Raw genomic sequence first — 19,001 nt, 5'->3', positions numbered from 1 at the left:
AGGGGTAATGGCCAGTACCAAATAGATAAGGTAAAAACAAATGTCCACAGGATTTCGTTAAGCTCCAAACTAGTTTTGTTCACCATCACATACACTCAGCATCTATTAAAATGCCAAGTAGAACTTCTCAGGGCCTTTAACATGCTAATTTATATTATATTATTTATATTATGAATATCCAAGAAGATATTATTTTCCAAACTTGACCATGAAATCGTCTGTCATATAAGAGACAGTATCTCACCAACACTTGAGTTCCTTGGAAAACTGTCTGAGAAATACTGATAAAAAGTAAGATGATAATTACATAACAACGTGTATAAATATACACATAGAGCCAAAAGCCTGGAAGTGGCTGCTTAAGTGAAGAACACTTAATCATTCAAGGACAGTGTTGGGAAAGCTTTGCAAAGGTATTAGTAACATAGAGGGAGTAGGGATGGAGCAAAGTGAATGGATACAAAAAATATTTAAAAGGTAGAATAAGGACTTAGTCAGTGGATGACTAGATGTAGCAGAGGAGAGTAGAGAAGATCAAAGATGAAAAGATTTCAGTTTCTGCCTTGGTCAGCTGGACAGTGAAGAAAATGAAAAGAATAAAAGATTAGTTTTAGGCATACTAGTTTGAGAAAAACACGTACAGCATTAGCTGAATTTAAAGAAAACAAAATGAGTAAACTATGCAAGAAATAGCAAAAGATTAATATCTTAACTAGGTAAAAGCATACATGAAAACCAATACAAAAGCACTATGACGCTATAAAAATATAAAGAATATAAACAAATAATTTTAAAAATAGCTCATAACATTCTATCATGGAAATAACCAAACATTCAGTAAAAGCTCCACCACAAAGATGTTCACAGCAGCATCATTTATAGTAGTAAATATGGAAATCTAAATGTTCAACCTTTAGCTACATAGCCTATAATCAAATCATGGTATATAAATTACAGAATAATATGCAGCCAAAAACTGTTTATTTATAATCTTTAATGACAAGTAAAAATGTTTATGGCAATGTTAAATTTAAAAAAATCAAAGGAGGATATAAAATTGTATGTGTAATTTCAACTATGAAGAACAAAATAAAAACTCACCTCAATGTTAACAACGGTTATATTAGGTAGTGATTTTAAATGACATAAAATTGTTTATTATGTTGTCCTGAATTTTCTAAATCTTTTCTAATAGTCACGACTGTACTTTAAATAAGAGGGGCTTCCCTGGTGGCGCAGTGGTTGGGAATCCACCTGCCAATGCAGAGGACATGGGTTCAAGCCCTGGGCCAGGAAGATCCCACATGCCGTGGAGAAACTAAGCCCGTGTGCCACGGCTGCTGAGCCTGCGCTCTGGAGCCCGTGAGCCACAGCTACTGAGCCTGCGCTCTAGAGCCCGTGAGCCACAACTACGGAAGCCCGCGCACCTGGAGCCCGTGCTCCATAACAGGAGAGGCCACAGCAATGAGAAGCCCGCGCACAGCAACAAAGTGTAGCCCCCGTTCACTGCAACTAGAGGAAGCCCGCGCGCACAACGGAGACCCAACACAGCCAAAAATAATAAAATAAATTAAAATAAAATAAAATAATCACCTCACGTCGGTCAGAATGGCCATCATCAAAAAATCTAGAAACAATAAATGCTGGAAAGGGTGTGGTGAAAAGGGAACCTTCCTGCACTGTTGGTGGGAATGTAAATTGATACAACCACTATGGAAAATAGTATGGAGGTTCCTTAAAAAGCTAAAAATAGAACTACCATATGACCCAGCAATCCCACTACTGAGCATGTACCCTGAGAAAACCATAATTCAAAAAGAGACATGTACCATAATGTTCATTGCAGCTCTATTTACAATAGCCAGGACATGGAATCAACCTAAACGTCCATTGATAGATGAATGGATAAAGAAGATTTGGCTCATATATACAATGGAATATTTCTCAGCCATAAAAAGAAATGAAATTGAGTTATTTGTAGTGAGGTGGATGGACCCAGAGTCTGTCATACAGAATGAAATAAGTCAGAAAGAGAAAAACAAATACCGTATGCTAACGCATATATATGGAATCTAAAAAAAAAAAAGGTACTGATGAACCTAGTTGCAGGGCAGGAATAAAGAGGTAGACACAGAAAACGGACTTGAGGAAATGGGGTGGGAGGGCAAAGCTGGCGCGAAGTGAGTAGCATCAACATATATACACTACTAAATGTAAAATAGTTGGCTGGTGGGAAGCAGCAGCATAGCACAGGGAGATGGGCTCGGTGCTTTGCGATGACCTACATACAGGGTGGGATACGGAGGATGGGAGGGAGACTCAAGAGGAAGGAGATATGGGGACATACGTATGCATATGGCTGATTCGCTTTGTTGTGCAACAGAAACTAACACAATATTGTGAAGCAATTATACTCCAATAAAGATCTATTAAAAAATAAATAAAAATAAAAAATAAAATAAAATATTTTTTTAAAAAAATAAATAAATAAGAGGAAAATGTTTTACTTATCTAAGAAAAACTATGTAAAAGATAGGTAGTTGCATATGCTTGTCCCTCCTAAGCCATTCTCTCATATTTCCCAGAGTTGGGGGAAAAAAGTGTGTGTGTGTGTGTGTGTGTGTGTGTGTGTGTGTGTGTGTGTGTGTGTGTGTGTGTGTTAAGGCAGGGCAGGGAGAGAGATAGCTGCTTGCCCTAAGGTACTGGTAATTTTGAGAGTTGTATTATATCCATAGTCATCTATCCTGTTTTAAATGAATTCAAAAGTAATACAAGATCTTAATAAAACTGACAAATTTTAAAAATATTTTACTAATCTGGGATTACAGAAACTTCTAGGCAGGACTTTTGATGTTAAGTTTTAACGGAATACCGATCCATAATCAAAATTCCAGGACAATTTGGGAAGAATACAAGGGTCATGGCCTGGGCAGAAAGACTAAGGGAAGAGGGTTAATAGACAGGTAGGGGGCAAATATTTGACCAGTGCGTGGTTTACAGCATCAAGAGTAGAAAGTTCAGCATAATGAGATCATATCAACATACGACATTTGAAGATTCTCAAAAGAATTAAGAGGTACACAGTGGAAAATTCTGAAGGAGACAAATTTGGACATAAACTAACACGTACCCAACCCCAAATGCCAAGATATTCCGCCTAAAAGCGTAATAATTACTATGCCAAAAGTCCATTCAGCTGAGTAATTTCCCTCTTATGGAGGCATGAGAGATGATTCCATGGCAGTCACCTCTAACTTCAACTTCAGAAGTCGGGGACAATCTCCTTTAATGCCACCTCCACCCTCCAATCTAATTCCTTTCCCAAAGCATACTTTCCATTGGTAACATATTTGGTTTCATCATCTAGGCTTTTGGCTAAGCCTTTTAAAAATCTACTTATTTATTCTTCTATCCTATAACACTAGATAACTTTTACAAAGTTATATTTTGTTTTGTAAAGTACCTATTTCATTTTATTTAACTTAAACTTACCTTTTTCAAGCTCACGCTCTCTGAGGCAGGCCCTATGCTTTATTCTTCCACAATCTGGAGCATGTGGTACATGCATAGCACAAAAGTGTTTAATAAGTGTTTGGAGAACTGAAATGAATTACTCTGTAAGTCTCCTCTACCTATCACTTTAGGCATTCAGTATATGGTTACTGTATTTAAATATTGTTAAAAGGGCAATATATTCATTAATTAAATTTGCAACTTCCCCTATTAACTCCCTCCTCTATACTCTTATTGTCTGCTACTGTATCATCTATCACATGGGTTTACTGTACACATACATGAGATTAAAATAATAAAAAAATCACCAAAGACTTAGAATGATTTAAATTCATCATCTTATTTACCCCTTCTAACCTTTCAAGTTAGATACTGTTATCTCCATTTTACAGTCCAATACAGCATATAAGAGATGGATCAGTCAATCCAGGCAACTGCAAAGCCCACCCAAGTCTGGAGCTACACTGGTTGCAGTGGTTACACTGCATATATTACCACAGACTGTTACTTAAGAGTAGGGATCCAATCTTAACCATCTTAGTATCTCAGTGCATAGCTCAATGCCTAGTATAGAAAGGGTATTTCATGCTCATGGACTGACTGATAACCCTTATCATGAGAGTCAGTAGCTGTTAAATGACTTAAGTAAGTCACTTTACCTCTCTTAGCAGTTAGGGGTAAACTATTAATTTCTTACCTAAATCCTCATCTAACTCTCAAATTCCACATCTATGATTGTCCAATCAATATGAGTTTATGAATCCAGCACTTATTGTGGGGAATACAGACTTTAATAACTTATGTTATATTCCTATCAATGAATCAGGGACTTATATGGGTTGTTGGCCAGGAGAAAGAAGTAATTCCACCAGTAACTGGGCATTATAATCCTTTTTATTAAATAGAATGTTAATCATGTGAGGAAACCATGAGAATAAGCCAAACTGAGGATCATTCTTCAAAACAAAGGCTTAGACTATTAAAAATGTCAATATTATCAAAAATAAACAAAAAGCTCTTCTAGACAGAAGAGACATGGCAACTAAATGTAATAATTAAATTCTGCATCCAAAAAAAGACTATAAAGGACGTTACTGGGAAAATTGGGGAAATGTGACTGGCCTATATATTACACAATATTATTGTATCAGTGTTAAATTTTCTGAATATAGTGATTATATTGTGGTTATGTGGGAGAATATCCTTATTCTTAGGTGATGCATCCTGAATGTTTTAGGGATAAAGTGTCATGATGTCTACTACTACCTCAAATGGTTCAGGAAAAAATGCAAAAATATATAGAGAGAAAGGAAAAACAAATGTGGCAAAATGTTAACAATTGCTGAATCACAAATCTATGGGATGGGCAAATAGATATTCATTATGCTATTCTTGCAACTTTTCTGTAGTTTTGAAAATTCTCAAAATAAAAGTTGGGGAAATAAAAAACACAACGAAAAAAAATAAGGTATGAAGGAGAATAATTTTGAACTTAGAATTTAATACTGACAAGTTATCAATCGAGAATGAGGATAAAATAAATCTTCAGAAAGAAACACTGAATTTTCTCTGAACAATATATAACTAAGTTTACTAAAATAATTTAATGTAAAAGTCTTGCACAAAAAAAGACAAAGATTCTGAATAATAGACATCTAAGACCTGGAGCTTTTCATGGAAGAACACTAAAACAAAAATTTCTATAGAGAATACCATAACTACAGAGCTGCTTTCCTGGGATCCTGACACATTATGGAATAACTGGAGGAAATAGGGCTTTACTGCTAGTATTTGGTATCATGTTTCCTCTCTCACAAAGTCAGCTGGTGTTTTCTTACCTTCTATGACCTTAATCAGGCAAGGCAAGGTTTACTACATTTGTGAACAAAAAGAAAACTGATCCTTTATATCCTGAAAGTATGAATCACCATAAACATGTAGGACACCATTATACTAATTAAGTCACTTTGGCTTAATTTGCATCAAGACTTCAGAATTATTTTATGGATACATTATGGGTCAATTTAAAAGAGATATTCAATATTTGTATATCACAGAAGTGAAGAGGTATTGGTTAGATTGCCCCTAAACAGAGTGGAATACACTTCCTATAAATATTCAACAAGAGTATAGTGAGGGGCTTCCCTGGTGGCGCAGTGGTTGGGGGTCCGCCTGCCGATGCAGGGGACACGAATTCATACCCTGGTCCGGGAAGATCCCACATGCAGCGGAGCGGCTGGGCCCGTGAGCCATGGCCGCTGAGCCTGCGCATCCGGAGCCTGTGCTCCGCGGCGGGAGAGGCCACAGCGGTGAGAGGCCCGCGTACCACAAAAAACAACAACAACAAGAACAACAACAAAAAGAGTATAGTGAGATCAAGTTTTACTCTTAAAAAAATAAAGAAGGTTTACAGCTTGAGATTGTACTGCTTTGAGGTAAATTTTGAAAAGATAAGTAACATGACAATCTATTGCATCCCTCTCCATTCTTGAGGGGAAAATATGCGGCTGACTGTTAAATCATTACATTAAGTGCTTATCCCCATGAACACCGAATTGGTTACACAGTTCAAATGACTACAAACTAAACTCACTAAAAAGGTAAAATAAAATTAAAAATTTAAAAAAACCCATCAACACAAAAATCAAACTGTCACCAAAGTCTAAGACGGAGCCTAAGCTCAAGACCGGTCTTAGGGTAATCTCTAATTACTCAATTTATAGAGCTAAATGATAAAATATAGACCACTTCTTGTTTTAAAAAAACTCCCTAAGAAGTATTTCCTGTGGTAGAATTCATAACTGTATTTATACACTATTGAGAAAGTAGACCTATTATTAAGAATAAGCTACTATATCTGGCTCTGAAAGAAACAAACCCATTTCAGGGATCTTGATGCACCCTGGCTGAAATGGTCAACTGTTACTTTAACTGACACTTCTAATTCAAAATAATGCCAAAAGACAACTCAAGCTTTTAAATAACTGAAAATTTAAAATCATATATACTTATCAGAATGATACTTGAGAAAAGCTAATCTTTTTACTTAACTTCAACACTTCAACTGTAAGTGAATTTCCACAGGTGATATTGGAAAGCAGGTCTTCAAACTATAGTAAGACAAATTGGAAATATAAACTGAGAAAACTGTTTACTAATTTACCCTCAAACACACTAACCTAAAGCAAATGTTGACTCAAGGAGGTAAGGAGGTAAGTCATTCATGGTTCTGCCTGCCACAAGCTTGCCAAGGACACATACACATCCTGATGTTTCTAGGCATGCTCTACTGATTTCAAAGAACAGCTGCTTTTTGAAAGGCACCATGGCCCTCTTCATGGCTTGCACTCTAAGAACCAGAGGCTGCTCTCTGGGGGCTACAAAGAGCTATTCTGCAACTCCTTCAGCCATCCTAGCAGGTGAAGAGTGCAAATGATCAGAGCTTAGGTCCAGACTTTTGAAATGATTTTTGACTCCTACTTATTCTGATTAAAATCAGAGATATCAGGAATAAGTATCTGGTGCTCTGCATCTCTGGGCATATCTGAAATGTCAATTTTACTTTTTTCAGGTACTTCCAATAAAGCAATACACATATGCCTTGCTTTCTAATTTTTAAAGTCATTTTACCAATTCACTTGTGAAAAAAATGAACATTTTTCACTTTGTCAGAGACGCAGACTCACAACTGTATTCACAAAACAATAAAGATCACAATACAAAACAAAGAAAACTTTAAAAAATCATAAGGAAAATTCTATCTTTGATAATACTAATAACTCATGTAAATAATTCTTTGGCTCTTAGCCTTTACCAAGAATACTTATAAGCTATCTACTAATACATGGTAATGATTTAACAACAACACACGAAGTATTCTAAAATGTCAGAATGCACTTTCAATTCAACTGTCCTAAATGGTCTGCAATGAATAAGAGATGTAGCAAAATGTTACATACATTAAAACATAATTAAACACTGTAATCCTATGTGCCAATGCTTCAAAAAGCAAAATCACCAACAATGTCACAGCTACTTTCATCAGTACAATGGTATAAGTAGATGATTAAGTAAATATTTATTGAATTTAACCTGTGAAACTATTCTTTAGTTACTTATGTTGTTTTCATATAGAACAACTGTTCTTAAACTTTCAGGAAATATGGATCCTTTTGTGGAATTTCCCTAGAAAAATGTGTAGTCAAAGAAAATTTTGCAAACAACTTCAGGGTGAACAGACCCAAGTTAAGAATTCCTGATACAGAATCACACACCTTCATGTAATTTATCTTAATTGTGTACTACTCAAATGAACAACATAATAGTCAGCCTTACCCTGGCTTCAGCGCCAACTGAAATACAATTTCAAGAAAAAAACATTTAGTTACTTATGATTAACCTGGTTCGCTTAGAAGGGTTCACTTCTTCAAAACTGTTAAAAACTACAATAAGTATGTGCTAAGTTTTTGACAAATTAACAGCTCATTACTAATTTTGTTTATGAATATTACAACTGGCTGATCAAGCTTACAAAGATGCCATTAGCAGAAGGACAAAGCAAAATAATCTTAACATTGTTGAACACTAGGAAGAAAATGGAAGGGGATCAGGTCAGTACCATTGGCCAGGGATGTGAAATACTGTTCAGAGCTTGTCATGTATGACCATATAGCCTCAGACACCTGGATGTTCATAACAGTAGTCTGACCAATTTTAAGTAGAGAGGTAGAGAAGTAAATGTCATTTTAAAACTATTTTTATGACTATAATAATTCCACATATTTTCACTTATAGCTAGAGTAGATTAAAATACAAATACTGCAAAATATTACCCTGGCACTTCTAGAAATATAAATATCTCCTGATCATATATGGGAATAAATAAAATTACACTAAAAAAATCATCTTAAGAATGTGCTACTAGACACATCTTAAAAAATCACTTTAAATGTGTTTTTATCACTTTAAATTCACACAGTAGGTCCTGTAGGATTAAAAGATGCATAAGCAAAGTCCCTATTCTAAAGAGGTGTCCACTGCTCTTAGAATGGAAAGTTCAGCATAAGTGTACAAAGATGATAAATGATAATACCCCCATGCCCACATCCCTCAAAAGAAGCTTTTATTTATTTTATGATGGGGTAAAAACTGTATTTTGTGTCCAAAAGCAAGCTATGAATTCACTACAACTTCAGTAAATATCAAGATAAAAAAAAAAATCCTCTTCCAAATCGCCCAGGATTTAATTGCTATAAAGCAAATTTAAAAAGTCAGAGGTAACAAAACTGAACTTTACAAGGTAAAAGGTGTGTTTCTTGAAAACAGCTTCATTCTTATCTTTTATATAAAAAAAAAATAATAATAATAATACTAGGAGCTTCCCTGGTGGTGCAGTGGTTAAGAATCCGCCTGCCAATGCAGGAGACATGGGTTCGAGCCCTGGTCCGGGAAGATCCCACATGCCGCGGAGCAACTAAGCCCGTGCGCCACAGCTACTGAGCCTGCACTCTAGGGCCTGCGAGCCACAACTACTGAGCCCACGAGCCACAACTACTGAAGCCCGCACGCCTAGAGCCCCTGCTCTGCAACAAGAGAAGCCATGCAATGAGAAGCCCGCACACCGCAACGGAAGAGTAGCCCCTGCTCCCCACAACTAGAGAAAGCCCGAGCGCTGCAATGAAGACCCAATGCAGCCAAAAATAAATAAATAAATTCATTTAAAAAATTACTAATCTTAAATATCACTTGCTTTCACAAAATACAATTCCTTGATGCTTCTATTTTGTAGATTGTAGATGAACTTAAAATATCAAATCCCTGATTGACAAAGGCAACCAGTATTCTTTCAAGCTATTTCTCTCCCCACATAGTAGTTCTAACAAACTTGGTCAAAAGAGCCATGACAATTCATAACTGACTTAATCAAAATAATGTTTTAATTAATTAAATAACAATAAATTAAATACAACAAAAAGATCTGAAGACTTGAATTTCAAAGTTTCTTTTTTCACCAAATGTCAAAGCTATGACATCTATGGATTTGACAGTTAACTAAAAGTATATTCTGAAATTGCTACATATGTCCCAAGCTTTCTAAATTTTAGCATAACTAACTGGGCCGTATTCTGAAATGTCAAAAGAAAGTTGTCTCTGATTTCAAATGAATTTAGCAAGTCCTCAATGGCGACCTAATTACATATTTAGCACTATGCTACTAGCTGAGGGCTCCAACAAAACACAAACAAATATGGAAAAAAGGAACCATTTCTGCACATTTCTAGGAAAAGTGAAGTATGTATTTCACCTTTGCATTCTATTTCGGAACGTGATATCAAAGAATGCAACAAAGACCAGAGTGTAGCAACGGAGAATTTTCAGCTAAAAAAAAAGTATAGGCGAGTTATTGTCAATTAAAAGGCCTACGTCCCCTGCCGGTTAACAGCACAACGCATAAAGTTGACTGTGATGACAACTGTTTGTAAAAAGCAAAAATTTTTTTCTTGCCCTCAATCTGTCTTCCTTTCAAAGGTCTTCCAATCCTCAGGCCATGATCAACTCTACCTAGTATTTTTTGTTTTAAAATACAGCAGGTGATTTTAAAACAGGGTGATGACTCTTCTTTGAAAACTAGCAGATTGAAGTCTAGGCCCCAGGTGTCCTCCGTCATGCTCCTGACTGCGGGAAGTGAGGAGCAAAGCCCACCTCTGACAGTGTTTACCGTACTGGAAGCAGCCAAGAGCAGGAGCACTGACCCAGAACGCCGTGGAAGAAGGGAGCGAGCGCACTACGCGGCCCCAGCGGGGTCGCCGCGCCAGATGCCACCCGGTGAGCAGCATATGGGAGGGCAGGGATTGCTCCCGGCCGCTTCCAGAGCGCGGCCACGGCGTCGCGGGGCCTGGACGGCGCAGGCGAGGCTGCGGAGGCGAAGGGGACGGCGGAACCAGCTCCGACCCGGCGACCCGGCGACCCGGCGGGCCGGCCGGCAGCGGAGCCCGGCGTCGATTCCTCCCCGCGGCTGAGGCGCTCTTGGGCTCAAGGCCGCAGGGCCTCCAGGGGCGGCCAAAGGAAAGGGTGGCAGGTGCGGGAGAGGCGGGCGACTTCTCCATTCGAGAGGACGGGCCCCGGAGGCCGCAGGCCGGGGCGAGGGAGGAAAGACCCTGGAGCACAGGCACTGGGGGCCCGGGAACCCGAGACACCGGCACCGCGGGAGGGGTGAGGGAGGGCGGGGGCAGTCGGGGGCGGCTGCAGGCGTCAGCGTTGGGGGCAGAAAGAGATCCGGGCCCCAAAAGACCCTCCCCGGCGCGGTACCCCAGCTCACCGTGCCTCCGTCCTTAATGATGATTTTCTTGGCCAGCATGATACTGCGGTTCGCGGCCCGTTTCTTCTTCTTCCCCTGGGTCATTTTACCATCCTCGATTCCTGGCGTTGCTGCAGCCACTACCGGGGCGGCCGGCCCCAGCGGCGAGTGCCGTCCCGCCACTACTGCCGGGCCGAGCCGCTCGGGGCGCACGCCGCCATCTTGAAGGCCCGGCCTGCCTCCGGCGGCGCGTCACATCGTGCGATCGGTCGACCAGCCCGCCCCGCCCACGTGACGCGCCCCGCCTGCTCAGCCGCTGGGCAGTCTGCGCCCACTGAGGGAAGCCCCGAGGGAAGCGGGCGGCGCGCGGCGGAGGCAGCCGGTGGCGCACGACCGAGGCAGCCGGTGGAGGGAGCGGCGCTTGGAGGGATCCGTGTGCTCTCCGTTCACCAGCTCGCTCAGCTCTCACCACAGCCCAGGGCGCTGGGGACGGTGATAGATCCCCTAAACAGAGGAAGAATTTAAGCTTATAAAAGTTACCTACTAGTGGAAGTACAGCTGATAAACGGTTGCACTGGAATTTTAACCAGGTGTCCTCAACTATGAGGACTGTCTCCAACTGTGTTCTAACCAACACCGGAACCGAAGGAAACGGTTGAAATAGTTTTACAGAAATAGTGGGTGACTGAAGGAGTAAAGATAAACTGAGTTTTCCTAGTCTTTTGTCCTTCTGGTGCCGGGGGCGGGGGTAGAGAAAGCCTGGAGCTCAGCTGAAGCCCGCCTGTTTCCAGGAGCTCCCTGGCCCCAGGCAGGATCTTTTCTCTAATCCCTGCCAATAAAAATTTACATAATCTAGGCCACACTTTGTAGCCCACTACCTGTTTTACCGTGTTGTTTAAAAATTAACGTTGTTAATTAACACTGTTAATTAACACTTGTCACCAAGTGGAGTGTGGACTTCAAATTAAAGTATCACGATGTTGGGGCTTCCCTGGTGGCGCAGTGGTTGAGAGTCCGCCTGCCGATGCAGGGGACATGGGTTCGAGCCCTGGTCTGGGAAGATCCCACATGCCACGGAGCAGCTGGGCCCGTGAGCCACAACTGCTGAGCCTGCGCATCTGGAGCCTGTGCTCCGCAACGGGAGAGGCCGCGATAGTGAGAGGCCCGCGCACCGCGATGGAGTGGCCCCCACTTGCCACAACTAGAGAAAGCCCTCGCACAGAAACGAAGACCCAACACAGCACAAATAAATAAATAAAGATAAAATTAAAATTAAAAATCTTTAAATGGTAGTGGATTTTGAAAAAAAAAAAAAAGTATCACGATGTTAAATTTGCGATTACTGTGTTATGTAAGAGAATATCCTTTTCCTTAAAAAATATACACCGGAGTCTTAAGGAGTGAAGGAATGTGATGCATGCTACCTACTCTAAAATGGTTAGGAAATAGCATGTATGTATGTGAGAGGAGGGGGTTGAGAGAGTGATAAAGCAAAATGGCAAGGTGATAAAATAGTGAATTTCTGTGTGGTGGTTTTAAGATATCTTCACAAATTCAGTGATATTCTCTTCTGGAAGAGGAGGGGTCTAATTCCCCTTCTCAGGAGTGTGGGCTGGGCTTAGTGGCTCTGTTATCTAATAGGATATTGTAGAAGTGACGTATCTGAGTTCCTAGGCTAGGTCATAAAAGGCTCTGCATCTTCCCGATAGCTTTCTCTTTTTCATTCACTCAAGACCCAAGTCTAGTGGAAACTAGCCGCCATGTCATGAGGACACTTAGGCAGCCTGTACCGAGGCCTTCCACCAACAGATATGTGAGTGAGTCATCTTGGAAGCCAGTCCTCCAGTCCTGCTCAAGGCTTTGGCTGACAGCAACCCATGCCAACATCCTGACTGCAATTTCAGGAAACCCTGAGTTATGCCTGCCCAGCTAAGCCACTCCTGGTTTCCTGACTCTCAGGAACTGTAAGATAAAAAGTACTTGTTTTAAGCCACTAAGCTTTGGGGTAATTTGGCACACAGCTATAGCTAACTAATACACAGGGTAAAGGGAGTGTATGTTCTTGGTACTATTACTGCAACTTTTCTGTAAGCTTGAAATTATTTTAAAATGTTAAAAAATAAATTTGATTGAATTTTCTTTCTATTTCGATAACTGACTAGACATAGAAAACAAGTCAATTTCCATGGAAGGGAGAAGAAAGGCATTTTAGCCTGATAATTCAAGTTACATGTTTCCTCAATAAGTAAACTCAACATTTGTTTAAAAATATTCTTACTGAAACTGACTTGAAGCTCTTTAGAGAAAGTAAGATGAGATAGATTTCATAGTTAAATCCCCAGGAGTTTGTTTTGGATGGATAGAGAGGGTTGGTAAGATCATTTATTGTGTGGTTACTCTGACCTTTTTCAAAATCATACTTCATCTAGCTGCCCCAGCTTTATCATCCTTAACAACTGATTATTGTTCAGTCATTCAAAAATATATTTGAGGGCTTCCCTGGTGGCGCAGTGGTTGAGAGTCTGCCTGCCGATGCAGGGGACACAGGTTCGTGCCCCAGTCCGGGGAGATCCCACATGCCGCGGAGTGGCTAGGCCCGTGAGCCATGGCCGCTGAGCCTGCGCATCCGGAGCTTGTGCTCCACAACAGGAGAGGCCACAACAGTGAGAGGCCCACGTACCGCAAAAAAAAAAAAAAAAATTTGAGTACCTGTAAGTGTTTGCCACAGTTTTACTAGACACTGGAGATACATCAATAGATGACATGATATTTATGTACATAGAAATTAATTATACTGGGGGACAGTTATAAAACAAACACAAAATGAAGATAATTACAAATTGTGGTAAGTGCTGTTGTAAAAAAGGTAATAAGAGAAATTTAGCATATATTGAATGTCCAGAATGTCCCAGGCATTGTGCTAGAAGAGCTGCAATAGTAAACAAGAGATGACTCTTGTAACAGACTTACTGTGCATATACTGTGGCTTTCTGTGTGATTTGGGGCTGTGAAGATTCACAAACTTTACGTTAAGAGGTTGATGTGTCAATTAGGGTTCTTTGGTTATAGTCAACAGAAACTAGCATTAGCTAACATAAGCAAAATGGAGTGATTTGGAAGGATCCTGGAATTTCCCAAAATTAATGAGAAGGTGAATAATCAGGCTTGAAAACAGGCAAGAACCAGTATTTGGAAAGTTCATGAGAACACTTCATGAGGCACTTTGGAAAGGAGAGAAATCCCTTGGGGAGAAGGGCAAGTGGCTGAAGCGAAATGTTCCTAAAGAAACAAGATTGTATGGCAGAATCCAATCCCCCCAAATGCGCCGTTTATTAAAGAAACTGCACTTTACCATACAAACAGAAGAGGGTCTCCTTAACTATGAAACAGTCACCTACATTCTTTCACCCCTTCCTTCTGTAGAACAATCTGTTCTTGCTGATCCAAGAAAATCCTACATGTTTTACGAGGGACAGAAAAAGCCACCAAAACCCCATAATAGGCTACTATAAAAGGAAAACAAAATGAAAACTTTTAAATTAATAGAAAATACTACCCTCTAGAAAATATGAAGCAGAGGAAAATGATATACATCACTCCAATATGAATTAAATATCATTAAATGAGCAACTGCAGATGTGAAAGAATGTAACAAACTGTTAAAAACTCAATAGGAAGATGAGAGTTGATCAAACTCAGGCAATTTACTGAAATAGTAAAATCATCTAAAAAATGAAAACTAAATTACAGCGTTCCTAAGAAAACAGACACACATGAAAATAAGGAACATAGAGAAGAGGAATAAATCAGCTGTAAGGAAAAAAAGAGAAAATGACATGGAAAAAATTATCTGGGCCTCCAGGAAAAAAACAACAACAAACAAAGTTAATATTTTTTCCAAAGGGGGAAAAAAAATCAAATCGTGCCAGATTTCTTGACAATAACACAAGCAACACAACAATGGAGCAACATTTTCAAAAAAACTCAAAAGTGTGAGCCAAAGATTTTATAGTTCATCAAGCTGTACTTAAAGTATCTAGGCTCTAGAAGAAATTTTAAACATGCTAGAACTTGAGGAATATTGTACTTACAAGCCCTCCTTGAGTACTCTACTAGAAGAGCTTCATCCAGCCAAGAGTTGATTGGGGAGCCTTCAGCTAAAGTACTGGTGAAGAGTATTAAATATACTTAAAATATATTTAATTTTATAACAAATGCAGGGACTAGGGTGAAAAAATAGTGTGTAAATGTTGTATGTTCTAAAACATTTCGAATAGAAATAAGGCAACTAAAAAATATGAGAAGATGGAAGGAGTAGAATAAGTTCATTGGTTGTCACAAAGGCAATTAGATGGGAGTCAAAGAACATTTAAAACGGCAAACAATAGTAGAAGCTTAAACAAGCAAAAAGAGGTCTTTTATGACATTACATAAAATGTTATCAGTAAAAAGGTAACCACTAGAACAGAAAACCCTTTCTAAACATAAAAAGAAATTTTAAAAGCAAGGAGCACACTCCACATGGTGAAATGGCAATAAATATAGCAAAATGTACACACTTCATTTTTTTAAAAGAAACACAGGAAAGATAAACTAGCAACTAATGAAAATAATTATCTATAGGAGGTGATTAGGAATGGGCTGGAAGCATAGGCATGGCAGCTTGGCTAATCTGAGTATACTTTTTATATAGTTTTAACTTTGAACCATGTAAATGCTTCACGTATTCAAAAGCAATAAAATTTTTAAATTAAATACGAAATTGAATACAAACAAACTAGTTATATCACAGTGATAGCATAACCATGTAGAGAAAATAGTAATTTACATTAACTTTTGAACACATACTCTCAGTGGGCTATTCTAAGGACAAAGAACTGCAAAGAGATCTTAAATTTTATTCAATATGTTTTCCATTAGTAATACAGGTATTGTAGTGCTGAAACATAAGCTATATAATAAAACATATAAGCAAATATGCTGTTACTCAGAACCAATATTTTCACTGGAAAAGAGAGGCAAATATAAAATAAGAAAAAACTTGTAATACTAATTTTTAATTGTAAACATTGATCTAAATTCATGAACTCTTAAAAATGTTATTTCCTAGCTCTGCCCACTGATATATGGCCCATAAGCAAATGGAGTTCAAATTCCATTCCCCCTAAAAGGAATAGATAGGGCTCCTTGGAGAAATAGCTGATATTCCCCAGCTTTGGAACAAGACGAGTACGAGACAAGTCTGGAACATACTGTTATACCTGAAGCAAGGAGGACCTCAAAGACTAATGTGGTCATGTCTAACAGAACAGAAGCTAGAGTCTAGTGACCTCCACTGGCTACTGGCTTACAATATGAACATCAAAAGGAAATGTGACTGGGGAATTCCCTGGAGGCCCAGTGTTTAGGACTCCACACTCTCACTGATGAGGGCCTGGGTTTGATCCCTGGTCAGGGAACTAAGATCTCATAAGCCGTGAGGCGCAGCTAAAAAAACAAACAGAAAAACAAAACAAAACAACAAAACTGTGACTGTAATTAGCTATAATGTTTACATTGAAGATTAAGGACAGTGATATCTGGGGGAAAAAAAGAGGGCTTTGGGAACAAGAAAGGAGGGAAAATAGTCTTTAAAATAGAGGAATAGAAACTACATAATAAATGTAGAAGAAAATTAGAGAATTAAAAAATTTTAAATCACTATTTTGCACCTCAGTGTGATAAATGATTCAGTTAAGAATCATCAGTTGATGCTAAAACCATTGAATGAAAGGCTGGTAGGAAAAAGAACATTCCCATGGTGCCGAAATATTACCCTAAAGAATACTCATTACTAAGGGGAGAAAATGACCTTTACAATGAAAAGACCTGTTAGTCACCACCTTGACTGAATGATTATCATCAATAATGAGACAATCTAGAATTATGTGTCTTCTAATGTGATACAATATAAAACCTACAAGATAATCTATGAAATATTCTTTCCCAAAACATTTAACCTGAAGTTAATCAAACCTACCGACTTCCAGTTTGAAGGAAATGCAAAGAATAAAGGGAACAAATCAAGGATATTGACAGATCATGGATAGATGCCAAGTGACTTAGATTCTTCAATAAGTCACATCACGGGGCGGGGGGTGGGAAAGCCATTGGGGTACAGGCAAGGATCTTCTAGACTAAAAGAGACAATCAAATAGAAAGTATGAACCTCAACTGAATCCTGGATCAAAGCCAAAAAAACTGTAAAAGGTCATTTTTTGAGACAACTGGAAATATCTGAATATGAACGTAGGTGATACAATAAAATTAAATTTTCTTAAGTGTGATAATAGGATTGAATTTAATTAGAAAAATGTCCATATTTTTATAAGTGTCCTGATAAAGCTAGTATGGCAAAATGTTAATTGTTGAATTCAGGTGGAGGGCAAATGGGTATACTATTATTTCAACTTTTATATACTTTAAAATTTTTTCAAAATGAGAAGCTGGGGAAAATTTAAATTAAAAAAAAAACAGGTCTTTTAACAATGCTTACTTTGTGAGTACACGGAGATGACCCATGAATTTTTCAAAACTAAGCTGACAATCATAGCATGATTGAAGTCATTAAAACGGCAATAATAGTATAAAAACGAAATATTAAAAGCAAAAACAGGGGAATTCCTTGGTGGTCCAATGCTTAGGACCCCGCGCTTTCAATGCCGAGACCCAGGTTCAATCCCTGGTCAGGGAACTAACATTCTGCAAACTGTGTGGCGCGGCAAAAAGGCCTTTAAGGTGAATGGAGACAAATATAAAGTAATGAAAATTTGGGGCATTATATATAACATCCAAAGTAAGCTTCAGATTTTAAAATTTTAGAATTCATAGCAATATTTTGAAACAGCTGTAAAATGAAACATAAACTCACCTCTGTCATATTCTGTAATCCTATTAGCATCCAAGAAATATTACTGTTGCTATCTTTAAAAACCTATTGAAGCAGCTTGCATATATTAGAAAAAGCACTTAGCATAATTTTTAATTGCTGTATTTACTATCCAAGCAAAATAAAATAAAATGGAACATAATAAAACTTCAGCCTAAAGGAGAAAACTTAAACCCTCAATTATTAGAAATTGTGTTTTTGTATATACAATGTTTTTTAAAAGAAAGAACACATAAACTCACATCCACAGATTTTGTTTAAAATATACAAGTGAAGTCTGATTTAACACATTTAACTAAACCTTTTAAATACTTTACATTTAAAGTACATTTTTTTAGAGTGAATTTTCAGATGATTACCCCAAAACACTGTAACAGCATTCATTATTCTTTTAAATCCTCAGTAAGTTCAAGTTAAAAAAGGAAAGTGTGTATCTCAGGTAAACTATTCCCAAAGGAGTATCATTACTGTTTGTTTTAAAGAAGTTACTTATAACATATTAGAAACCCTAAATAAATAAATGTAAATAAATGCATAAATGAAAAAACCTGATTAGATCCAATGGAGGGCTGATACTTAACCCCAATAAAGGATGACTGGAAATGTGGAGCTGTCAGTTAACAGTGAAGGTCTATTATGAGCCAAACTAAAGTGATGGCTACTGGTAATTTACAATTAGCTCAGGGAGCACCCTTCTAGTTGCTAGATGGGATGCTGCCCAATTCATGAATCGTCAAAAAAGCCAATTAGATCTTCTAAATAAATAAATAAATAAAATTAGCTCAAAATTGTATGTTAATAAACAGCATAGATTAAAAGTTTATAAATTTTTAAATGTCTTTTAAGCATTCCAACATTTAATAAAATTGTAATTAAATATCAGAACTGAAAACTAAATAAATACTACATATGCTACTTAGCACTGTATCTGATTATGTTTTTCTGCCCTCGAGTCATATTCAGAATCATTTCACAAAATTTCTGAAATTAAAAATGACAATGTATAAATGTCTCCATGAACAATTGTCATTGCTTGTGTCATCCTCCTCAGTTCAGAAGAATGTGTATTAGAGACGAATGGCCACTGTGTAAGGAATTTGGCCTTACCCAAAGAGTTCCGGCCTTCATAGTCAGGAGGTCCCAGTGAGAGGAGTGTCTTTGTTATTCATATTGGGCTCCTCAAATCACATCTGATAATTTATGCTAACATGAGCTCCTAGAGCCTGATGTCAGCTAGTTCTCCAGGGAGGGTCAGGGCTGGAG

The 19,001-nt window shown here is 38.3% G+C and overlaps 1 protein-coding gene across 1 annotated transcript in view; it reads right to left on the bottom strand.

Moving 5' to 3' along the window:
- The window catches only part of SLC71A1 (solute carrier family 71 member 1), a 39,198-nt gene extending 28,153 nt beyond the window's left edge, over positions 1-11,045 (bottom strand). The window contains exon 1 of the mRNA XM_007449606.1: positions 10,832-11,045. Coding sequence (XP_007449668.1) covers positions 10,832-10,915 — 84 coding nt within the window. The 5' untranslated portion in view covers positions 10,916-11,045. The remainder of the gene's footprint in view (positions 1-10,831) is intronic.
- Between the last annotated feature and the right edge of the window lie 7,956 nt (positions 11,046-19,001).

This window comes from Lipotes vexillifer, unplaced genomic scaffold (assembly GCF_000442215.2).
Source record: "Lipotes vexillifer unplaced genomic scaffold, Lipotes_vexillifer_v1.1 scaffold445, whole genome shotgun sequence".
In the NCBI taxonomy this organism is placed as follows: Eukaryota; Metazoa; Chordata; class Mammalia; order Artiodactyla; family Lipotidae; genus Lipotes; species Lipotes vexillifer.
This window is presented reverse-complemented; position numbering and strand designations above follow the sequence as displayed.